The following is an 11,800-nucleotide window of genomic DNA, read 5'->3' as shown; positions in this document are numbered from 1 at the left end:
CCGTGCAAGCTTCCATTAACCACAATAGAGAAAGATGGAGTTGTAACACAGCCTTGATCCGAGCAATGAATTTAGCAGGGATTAATAGCTTCTACGAAATTAAACAGAAAATCCCAATGTACGGAGTCAAAAGCTTTCATCAAGTCCACTTTGAGAGCACAACTGGGAGGCATATTTTTCCTAAGATAGCCTTTCACCACTTCCTGAGCAATCAATATGTTATCTCCTATTCTCCTGCCATATATAAATGCAGACTGGTTTAAACTAAAAAGATAAGGAAGGAAAACTCTTAGCCTATTGGCTAGTATCTTAGTGATGCATTTATAAAAAACTGTGCAGCAAGATATAGGCCTTTTTGGCACAAGAGTAATAACTGTGGAATTTACTGCTTTGAGCAACTTTCTTTGTTGAAAGATATTAGATACAGATGCAACGTCTTCACCGACAATATTCCAAGATTTCTTAAATAAATCAGCTGAGAATCCATCAGGGCCAGGTGCCTTGTTACTTTTTAGAGAAAACATGACTTCCTTAAATTCAGGAGTAACATCAGCAATCATTTATTGCTTCAAATGATAAGAAAGCCTCTTATTCAAGATGCATTAAAAAAAAGCCACACTTTCACCGGAAACTGCATTACCCATATCACCCAGCAACTTTTGATAAAAACCAATTATCTCCACTTGAATTTCTAGAGGAGAAGATAATCCAGATCCATAAGAAGCATATAGAAGTGAGATATTGTTCTCATATCCAACACAGATTTAAAAAAAAAACATCGTACATTGCCATAACCATAGTTCTATATATTTTCAGTTGTAGAGTTTGTACCCCATGGTCTTATTCATAGCAATCCATTTACAGACTAACAACTACCCTTTTGCCCGTGGATCATTGGATCTAGTTTCGTGCATTCAGAGGCCGAATTGCTTTCTCAATTGCGGACCCTGGACCTCGAATGATATCGCATCCGGTTTCCGTACTTTCATGGATTGGTGATGCCGCCAGTAATGTCGTGTAGCAGAAAAATTAGTGAAGAAAATCTTGGAAACTAGTAGATAAAATGTTATTTTCATGTTATTTCGTTTTGCAAATAATACCAACCACTACAATAAATATAACATTATACAATCCACAAGTTGTGTTAATAGTTGTTTCAAGTGGGATTCAGGTCTCTTCTCCTCCTTCCATCTTGTTCACAGGAATCCCATGACCAGACCTTAAAAAAATTTACATTTACACATACAAGAAATTACAAGAAAAATCAAATGGAAAAAAAAAAGAAATAAATAAAAGAAAAGGTCATAGGATCATCTCAAACCATCAATGATGCTAACGACACATTAATGGATATTGAAGTTCCCAATGTCTATGTCCATGTATTAACAAGACTATTCTCATCATGCTCTATGGAACTTTGATGCCATGAAAATCAGCAGCGGATTTAGCCATGATGTTTGCAAACTCGTCTAAACTCAAAACACCATCTCCATTGGTGTCAGCCTCTCTCATCATATCTGATATAGCTCACGATATTTCAAAGGTTGTCCCATTTTAGCCATAGCTCAGCAGCAGTAATGAATCCATTGCCATCCCTATCAAATGATCGAAAAACCTCCAAAAACTGCTCCTGGTTGATCAAGACTTCTTCATTCATATCAGGCAATATAGCATTAACCAACTCATCAAATTCAACGTGACCATTGCCATTAGCATCCATATTTTTAGATAACAAAGCATGAAGCTGATAACCTGTAGGTTTGAGGCCAAGAGAACGTAGAAGAGCAGCGAGCTCTAGATGCGTAAGGATGCCATCGGAATCCATATCGAAGGGCATGAAGACTTCCTTGAACTGATCGGTCTGAGGGGTTGCCATCATGGCTGGAAATGGAGGAGGTGAAAGAAAAGGAAAGGAATTTTTTTTTTTTTGTGTGTCTGTATTTTGGCTGGCCAAGGATGTGGGGCTTAGTTTTTAGTTTTTCTTGTGCGTGTGTTGTCTTGAAGACTTGGAATACTGGAATGGTTCAAACCAAAACCGCTTTTATATCATTGCCGTGTTATGTGGGGATAAAAAGAGCAAAGGTATTCAAGTTTTGAAGTTTCTGAAAATGTGTTTGTGCACATGAGGGCATGTGGATTGGTGGTATATCCTCAGAGATTTAGCCTGCTTGTTAAAATGTTTATTCTAGCACTTGCCAACTATATTTGTTCTCCATGTTGTCATTTAAGATTGAAGATGAAAGAAAAATGACAACGAAAATGGATATGGCTTGCTTAAATTTCAACAGAAAGAAAGATTTAATCTTAGTGTGCAGAAACTAGATTAAATATATCCTCATTGTTTTATTGAATGGACTGTCCTGGGTAGCATGGGTTGAAAGTTATTTCTCCTGTTGAATGTTCATATTTCTGAGAGAATTCAGAGCATTTTGTGGTCAGTAGTTGACAAGCAAAAACTATTCAGGAAATCAAGCCGGTTCTTAAAACCAACAATTAATCAAACCCCATCTGAAATGATTCTCATTCCAATACACCCCCACGACATTAATTGTGGAAAATTATTGCATATGTCCAATGCAGCTTGGAACCTTCTTAGAAAATCACCACATTTATCCTTTATGATTAAGGGTACTGAAATTGTATTTTGCCGATATTGGCATTCTAGTCTCATTGTTCATGTAAGAGCAAAATAGCCTAATGATGAGTAAAGAATGACTTGGATGCAAATTTCTAATCAAGTGGAACTACTACGGATATATACAATAAATTGGAAATGGAACTTACTTTTTTGCTTTATTAATATGAATGCCTGAAAGATGTACTGATTGTTTCAACCACTTCAAACTGTGCAACACTTAAATCAAATTCCTGCACAGCTACTATACATGCTGGAGAGGTCACTGATCCAACCCTACCCCAAAAGCTTCCGAAAGCAAACTCCCCCTTCTGAGAAAATCCTTCTAAGACTTCCTCAACTTCCTCAATGCAGCTCTCACAATCATGCCCTCCATGGAAGTCATCTACTTGGATTTCTATAGACCCTTCTAGAAATTTATCAAAACTATCCTGGAACCTACCCCTGACCGATTCTAATATCTTCTCTTTCTTTCTGTGCCAAAGCTTCTTCTTAGCATATGCTCTGGTCTTCTGAATGACTTTGCGGGGAAGTTTGAGCAAGACGAATATGATCGATTGTAGTATCAAGCATTGGCAGCAACAAGATATGACTACACAATCTGCGGCCAGCATGTTCAGATCTTCCATGGATGTCAAGGATGGAAGAAGGAAGGGGATGATGTTGATGAAGAAGAATGGTTGATGTCGTGATAAGGAATACGTTCCTTGTTCTCATTGGAGGGTAATCAGAAAGGGTAAAGCAAACAGAATGATATGTGGCAAAGCTAAAAAAAGGAGGCAATTAGTCATGAATTAAAAGATTACATGCTGCATTTCCTGAAATGCAGCCATAGCTTTTAGTTTGGGTCATTGCATACAATAGAATATTGGACGTAAAGGGAAACATAGAGCGTCCAGATGTTGTTGCTTGAAACCTACTTTTCTTGGGAATTAGATGGTTGCTTGTATGACCTCAAGCCTTGCCTTGAGTGTTTTGAAGTCTCTTCAAGATTCTCTCCCCTACTCAAGAATTGAAATTAACAAAAATTAGTCACTGTCTATGCGATGGCTTTCTTCACAAGCTTTTCCCTCGAGTTATCCGAACTTGGTTCCATTCACTTTACATGGTTCGTAAGTTTAACATTATCTCTCTGTCGGAATTTTGTTGTGGTCCTTCATCTTGGATGGTTGTATGTAAGAAGCATGTAACATTTCCTTTTCCGCTAAGAAATTATGGGTGTGCCTTTATTCTTCTAAAACGAATTACCTAAACACTCTAAAAAACTTAGTTTTACTGTTCAGCACTTAGATATATTTTTTTAACCCAGCTATGATGTGGGAAAACCAATTTAACCCAGCTACCAGTATTAAGGGCTTGAAATCCAATCCCTACAGCAGAGAGTTAATTTCAGAGACCATCCTGTACATCTTGAGCTTGTATAGGCTGCATCTCAAAATTCATGAGTCCTGCTGCTGTTTGTCGAAGAATTCATCTCTAACACTATTTACCATGTGCTCTTTAAGTATCCTGGCTAAAAAAATCTGTACTGTAATTTTGACTACCAAATGCCATCCTTCGAAATAGTCTGATTTCTTCAGATTGTTGTGCAGAGTTAAATAACTCACTTTCTCCTACTCTCATTCCATTGGTTAGATCAGCAGTTGCCAAGGTATCAAAAGCTCTAACAACCTGAGAAGCATATGCAGGCTTAAAGAAATGCATCCCAACATCTCCAAATCTGAACATTTAATGATAAAAGCAAGATTTTTCATCTAGTTCTGCGATCAAATTGCAATTACCTGTCCCATCCGTGGCCTCTTAGTAGCTGAATGCCGCACACAGACTGCAGCAGCCTCAATCATCTGGAACATTTCACTTTCAATGTAATTCTTTTCAAGCCGTGGATCTGCCAAGCTTTCAAATTCCTCATTTTCTAGTGCATGATTTAGCAAAGGTCGAGCCTGAAAGAAAAGGTACGCTTTGGGTGAGAAGATTTCGAGCACAAAATTGTGGAGGATCAAATACTAGCTTTACATATAGATCAATTTCTTTGAACACGTGCATTTTTTTTCCTTCCTTCTTCTTTTTATAGATACAAAAGGAGATTACATTATTGAAAAGAGAACAAAAGAAAACTACAAAAAGCAGGATTATGTATTCTCCACCAAAAAGAACAGAGAAGACGAAACGACATCAAGACAATTTTTAAAGACATACCATTATTTCAACTCTGTGCATTTGTTTTATCAGTTACCCATTTTTTATCATTCATGCACCGAGGAATATCATGATTATGTACTGAATTTAATTCAAGGTTCAGGAAAATTAGTCCTAGATCTGGGATGGCTTTCAATTTTCGATGTGCTGAGTTATTTTCATCAGTTAAAAATCTATACATGATTAGAGGCCACAGTCCACAGAACCCCTTCCCCCCCCACCGTGCATATACTAAGGAACAGCATCCACTCATCAAGCAAATCTTCCAAACAACCTAATTCTAAAATAAGCACATCTGTTCCTTAAATTAAACCACTACGGGTATATATAAGAAGTTTAAAACAAACTCTCTTCGAAACAGATCTAGCAGCCCTGTTTCTATTACTCTTGTAACTAATGTTCTAAAAAATGTGACAGTTTCAGCAACATCTACTGGTATCAAAGCTAAGCAGTCAGAAACCATAAAAACGTTTTACTCAAACGAAGCCATATCGACTTATCACAGATAAGTAGCAACTTCAGGAAAAATGATCTCATTGAGTTTATCATTTATGCATGCTGAAATAAAAGGCACATCTATAGGATAGATCTGCTCAGCAGACAAAGAAAGCTAAGAACAAGGTCAATACAGAGAGTAATTGATCTGTCAATAAAATTGTCATTCAAGCCCTTAATACTTGTAACTAGGTTATTGGATGTATCTATAATGCATGCTTCAATGAACAATCAACAATTCATGAAAACTGAATGAGACTTTCTTTCATCAGCTGAACAGTCAGGGTGCACAAACAATTTACCCATTCAACAAGACTCTCCTCTCCCACAGGCTGCGATGCATCCACAGGCTTCCGTCCAGTGATTAGCTCCAGAAGCACAACTCCATAAGAGAACACATCAGATTTATCTGTTAATTTGCCGCTTGATGCATATTCAGGGGCCATGTATCTGAGCAATCAATTAAACATTAGATGCAATGCACATAGACATGGCTGATATATGTTCATTCCACTTGAAAAGAAAATAACACAGCTGTACTTCAAAAACAGTATTCCCATCAACTCCCGACTGACTGAAGCCCTCCCTCCAGAAAAAATTAAAAGAGAGAGAGAGAGAGAGTAGGGGTGCCTCTAAGTAGCCCTGTAGCGGCAGGTATTTAAGCAAATAATAGATGAGTTATTACCCAAAGGTTCCCATAACACGCGTTGTTACATGAGTGTTTGTATCAAGAGCTAATTTGGCAAGCCCAAAGTCTGAAACCTGCAAAGTAAAATCTAGAAGCATTTAAACAACAATCTACTTGAAACTAATCATCAATAAATGGTAAAGGGAAAACTGTGAATAATCAGAAGCTAAAAACCATGCATACCTTAGCTTCGAAGTTGATATCTAAAAGAATGTTTGACGACTTAATATCCCTGTGAATAATCCGAGGGTGACCTAAACATAAAATAGTAAATCAAATGAATAATACCTACTACACCATCTGCAGTCGATTAAGTGTTTTCATTCAATATTTTAGTGTAAGAAACCAGTGCATCTATCAATGATCACATGGATGAGTTCTTATCAGCATGTTCTTAACTCTAGGAACATCAGTAGTACTAAAACTGGTATGCTCGTACTAATCTTGATTAAGATGAAATTCTGCTTATGCTTTAGGATGAGAATATTGTAAAATCCTTCAGTTATTAGATCTTTGTTTTTTATTAGTGAATGTTGGATCATAACATTTGAAAATGAAGAGCAGGTACCAGTGGATAGCTTAAGAAAACAGTTGCCACGTGTAGAAAAAGAATAAAAAACAGGTGAATAATGTCTTGAACTCATTTTGGAAGTGAGAGTGAACATTATCCAGCTACTAAAATCCAGACTTGAAATACTTACAATCTTCATGGAGATAAGCTAACCCCCGAGCTGCACCAGCAGCAATCTTAACACGTGTTGCCCAGTCCAGAGCTGGCCTACCCACCTCTACAGAAAGAAAGACCAACATGCATGACTGATGAACTATTTTGATGAACTGACATGCCAAATCTCAGTTATAAGACATAGCTTACCATGAAGATGGAAATGTAGGGTATTGTTAGGGACATAATCATATACGAGCAATCTTCGGGTCTCAGATATGCAGTAGCCCACAAGTGAAACCAAATGGCGATGGTGTATACGACTAATAATCTCGACTTCAGCTTTAAATTCTCGCTCACCTTGCCCTCCACCAATTTTCAGCTGTTTCACTGCCACGTCTCTCCCATCTGGCAGGAAACCTTTATATACAGTACCAAATCCACCTTCTCCCAAAAGGTTTTGGGATGAAAACCCGTTTGTCGCCTTGACTAGCTCTTCAAACGCAAAGAAAGGCCTTGAATTACCTAATCCACTTGATTCAGGTGGCAAAGAAAAACAATCACTGCTAGAACGACTTGCTATTAGGGGAGCTGTAGACTGAGTCTTTGTGAAAGTTGAACCTGAGGAGACAAATTTAAACAGTAGTTCTTGTCAACAATATCATTCAAGTGCTTAACAACAATCTCATTAAATGCAAGTCTGCTAGGAATAGATTACCGTCTTGATAGGTGAGCTGACAATAAATTAACCAATTATTTGTATTCTTTTAAGTTTTAAGATCAAAATGACCATATGATTTACACATAACCCTTTGTATTTGTTAAACTATTAACCAGAAGATATGCTCTAGAAAAATTTGATTGCAAATCAGACGCGGTACAAATTGCAGAGGTTATATCAAATTATGAGAAAAAACACCAATGAAAGTTTTGGACGTGACAGAGAAAAAACCTCTTGGCAGAGTTACCAATAGCAGTACTTATTGAATATGAGTGATACTGTTGCAAAAAGTCATAACATATTAAAGAAGAAATGGCGAAATGCTGTTTGAAATATATACCTGATCTTGGAGAAGAGCCCAAAGAAGATGGCATAACATAAACACCATTCAGTCCAGAAATCTCTTTTCGCTGCTTCCTCATGCACCAGAGAGCCAATCCAACGAGGATGAGCATTATAATTCCTATTGCTGCACCAATAGCCACTATACCTCCAATACCAATGCCCCCATTACCTGTGGAGTTCGAACTCTCGGGTGAATTAGGGGCAGTATTGTTCGTGGGTGATGGCGGGGAAACAAGTGAGGGTGGAGGTGGAGACAATCTTATTGTTGGTGGTGACAATGCTGGTGGAGTAGAATATGATGGGACAGGTGGTGGTAGAGGAGCAGTTGCAGTTGGAGGAGTAAGCATAGGAGGTGGGGGCACATTACTGGGAAGAGGGGCTATTGATGCTGGTGGAGGTGGTGAATTCTCAGGTGGAGTCGATGCTGGCGGTGGAGGTGATCTTCGAGGAGGTGAGACAGATGCTGGTGGTGGGGGAGGATTGGCAGGCAGTTGTGATGGGGTTGGAGGAGGCGGTGGTGGTGAATTTTGAGGTGGCCTTGATGAGGGTGGTGGTGGAGGTGAGATCTGAAGTGGCGGTGTTGATGGTGGTGGTAAACTTTGAGGTGGTGGTATTGATGGTGGTGGTGGAGGAGAATCCTGAGGTGGTGGAGGTGAACTTGTAGGTGGATTCACCAGTGGTGGTGGAGGTGAAATTGAAGGTGGATTAGATGAGGGTGGGGGTGGGGGTGGGGGTGACCTCACAGGCGGAGTTGCTGATGGTGGTGGAGGAGAATTGGAGTTGGGTGCACTACCGGATAAAGGTGGAGATTGCGATGTCGTGGGTGGAGGGGTTAGTGGTGTGGCAGGAGGAGGATTAGAAAGAGCGGGAGGAGCGGATTGAGGTGGCGGGGGTGGTGTTGAAGGGTTTCTTGGGTTTGGTGGATTGGCATTGGGCTGTGAAGATGGGGAAGTAGGAGGAGGAGGAGAGGAGGCTGGCGGCGATGAGCTAGTAGTGGATGGCGAGGGTGGTGTACTGTTTGAAGGTGATGAAACAGCCAGGGGAGGTGAATTTGGGGATGGAGATACAGTTGCCATTACTTCAGATCAAATCAAGTGATTTTGAATTACAAGTCATGCAAAAATTAACATCACAAAATTTTAAACCTCCATCAATTTTTCACTATGTTTTCTCAATTCAAGTACAGAAGGATTTCTTTAACAAAACTCACAGATCAACTTCAAGAAGAACCTCCAAAATTTACAAACTTTAAAACCAAGAGAGATTCAAATCACCGAACTTAACCAACTAAAGCCTGAAAAGTCACCAAACATTCACAGCAACCACTTTGGAGCCAGAACCTGATCGCCTGGGCTATTTAGCTAAACCCAGAATTCCAATCTCTTTCCAGCTAAAACCCAGATCACATATATCACAGACCAGACCAAACCACATCACTAGAGCAACCTTTTAAGCAACGCCCATGTTACTAGATTTAGTGTAAAATAAAAAGAATCAGACTTTGATCAGCAAACTGACTCCAGCAACACCAATAAGATCCTCTACATTCAATGAGAAAATGCAGCAACACTAGCACCGTTGGTTTTTCTACAAACAAGAAACCGCGTGCCAAAAGCCCGAAAAAACTAAAACAAAAAAACAAAAAAAGGTACAATTCCTTCCTCAACTTCTTCGGGTCATTTGCGTTGCAGCAAAACTCTCTAGCACTCTTAATCTCTGTCTTCCCTACATAGGAAGTTCAAGTGAGGAACAAGAAGCAGCGTTGATAGAGACCCTCGAAGCAGAAGAATACCGAGGCAGTGTTTTTTAGCATGAATAGTAAACGTTAAGATATTTTTAAAATCTTCGTAACGTAAGTGGTTGCGCTGCTTGTTATGGGGGCGCGTGTATACACGTTTCGAATTTTGATATTAATATTTAAAAAGAAATTATTAAGTTATTTAAAATAACATGAAAAACATTTTCTTAAGATAATTAAAAAAAATAGTTTTAACTTCTTATTATCGAGGAAATCAGAGCATTATCGTCGCCGTCATGATAATATTATTATTAAGGGTCCATTGATGCAAAGCACTGTCTTTGTGGTAACGTCCAGTCCAAGATACACTGTATGAACATGTGACTTTTAAAAAAAATATAAAGATGTCTGTCTTTAAATTCATCTGCAATTAGATTTTTTAATATTAATCTTGAGTAAATGATCTATGTTTTTGCTTGTACATTTATAAATCTTGTTTTCCATTATTTTTAAAAACCCTAATAAAACTGAATTCTGAGTGATAACATACGGAATGAGCTCATTCATCGCATTGGAAGGAGAAGTGAAAAAATACCCACCTTCCCCACAGATAATGAATTCGTCTTCAAGCCTTGTTTGATCCTATAAACTAATCCTTAATGTTATGTAATCTGTTTTCTATTTGGACTTTTCTTTTCAATTTTTTAATAGTATTATTATTATTAATACAGGTGTCTAGACTAGCTTGCGTGTAGCTCGACTAATTTCACAGACCCTGAAGTTAACTACTATATAAACCTTCGGTGGTCCTGAGAGGGATCGAATTCCTGATTATTGGGAGCAAACTCAAGGTCTAATCAGTTAAGCTATCCCTCAAAGTTCTTTTAAATTTTAATTAGTATTGTAGTAGCGATTGGTTTTTAAAGTTTTTGTTTTAGAAAATATTAAAATAATATTTTTTTATTTTTAATATCAGCACATCTAAATAATATAAAAACACTTTAAAAAAATATTTTAAAAAAATATTTTTAAAACACAAAAATAAATACCCTCGTACAAAATTATTAAATTATTTGCTGTCTTTAATTCAGCATGGTGATGCCAAGCGTTGTTTCATTTTAATTTTCTCCAATTAAAGGAACAAATCAACACTGAATCATCTTTTGTATTAACTTAGAAATACCCTCTGATCTGATGAGTTCGAGGAGATGGTCGGAGAATAAAATCATTTAGAATGCCATAGCATCTGCAATTACTTGTTTTTCTATCCAATCTCGTTTCTCTATGAGGTAAACTTAAGTTTAATAATGATTTATATATTTATTTTTCATCCTTGTATTTTTTTTAATTACACTTTTATAGACACAAATTTACTGCGCAAATGAAAGATTACAAGATAAATGATCAAAGCGAAAAATATGAAAAAATGTGGTGATTGTTTCAAACTTGGGATAAAAAGTTCACTTTGATCCTCGAACTTTTTAAATTATAACATCCGGCCCTTCAATATTTTAAAATTTTAATTTCAATCCAGAATTTCATTTTTTTTTATTTCTTTATTTTATGATTTTAGAGGTGAATGAGAAAGTAAATGGATTCTGATGGTAATGAGAGAGTCTATTGATACTGACTACAACTATGAAAATTAATGATATTTGTGTGCATGAGTACCATTCGATGAAGTGTTCTTTGTCCTACATCTTACCTGAGATAATAGATTAAAGTTCATAAGGTTTTTTTTATTTTGGATTTTCAAATTGTTTGATGCCAGAGATAGTTTTTTCAAGTTTTATAAAGTGTTTTTTAAATGTTTTGGGTTAAAAATTAACAAAAAATCAAGTTTTTCTAGAAAAAAACCATTGCCCCGGCAACCTTCTCATTCCTTGAAACTTGGTAGTCACTTGTTTTTTTTTCAAAAAATAAAAGGGTGCCGTCCATCTATTGAAAAAAAATAAAAATAACTCGGCCGAAGCATGCAGACCTAGATTGGAAGGCCCACGTGCATTGACTTTTTAAGTCCAAGTGTGTTGGGTTTTATTTTTGGGTTCGCTGGTTTTTTTTTTTCTTGGTTTTTTATTTCAACTCCATTATTTAGTGCTGGGTTTTTATTGATTTTTCCCTAGTTTTTTACAATATTTTATGATGTATTTTTTTAATGAAAATATGTTTAATTTTACTTAGTTTATAAATACACTTTCAAAAAACAATTATGGTCTTAGGAGGAATTCTCTTTTCTAATAAAATGATAGTAATTTTTTTTAATATTAGCAACCTTACATAATATTTTTCCTCTTTAATTTTATTCTATTTAATTC

At 37.0% G+C, this 11,800-nt stretch overlaps 2 protein-coding genes and 1 pseudogene across 2 annotated transcripts; all 3 read right to left on the bottom strand.

Moving 5' to 3' along the window:
- Nucleotides 1–1,055: 1,055 nt before the first annotated feature.
- On the bottom strand, nt 1,056–2,639 carry LOC133704235 (probable calcium-binding protein CML15; annotated as a pseudogene).
- Nucleotides 2,640–2,767: 128 nt separating this feature from the next.
- LOC133704236 (uncharacterized) lies at nt 2,768–3,284 on the bottom strand. Its single transcript, XM_062129013.1, has one exon. The coding sequence runs from the start codon at nt 3,262–3,264 to the stop codon at nt 2,797–2,799; it is 468 nt and encodes a 155-aa protein (XP_061984997.1). The 5' UTR covers nt 3,265–3,284; the 3' UTR covers nt 2,768–2,796.
- A 644-nt stretch (nt 3,285–3,928) lies between these two features.
- Nucleotides 3,929–9,583, bottom strand: LOC133704234 (proline-rich receptor-like protein kinase PERK9). Its single transcript, XM_062129012.1, has 8 exons — nt 7,743–9,583; nt 6,892–7,302; nt 6,719–6,805; nt 6,201–6,271; nt 6,015–6,091; nt 5,632–5,779; nt 4,417–4,578; nt 3,929–4,306 (listed from the first exon to the last, which is right to left on the bottom strand). The coding sequence occupies exons 1-8, from the start codon at nt 8,821–8,823 to the stop codon at nt 4,136–4,138; spliced, it is 2,208 nt and encodes a 735-aa protein (XP_061984996.1). The 5' UTR covers nt 8,824–9,583; the 3' UTR covers nt 3,929–4,135.
- Nucleotides 9,584–11,800: the final 2,217 nt, after the last annotated feature.

Source organism: Populus nigra, chromosome 10, assembly GCF_951802175.1.
Source record: "Populus nigra chromosome 10, ddPopNigr1.1, whole genome shotgun sequence".
Taxonomy (NCBI): domain Eukaryota; kingdom Viridiplantae; phylum Streptophyta; class Magnoliopsida; order Malpighiales; family Salicaceae; genus Populus; species Populus nigra.
This window is presented reverse-complemented; position numbering and strand designations above follow the sequence as displayed.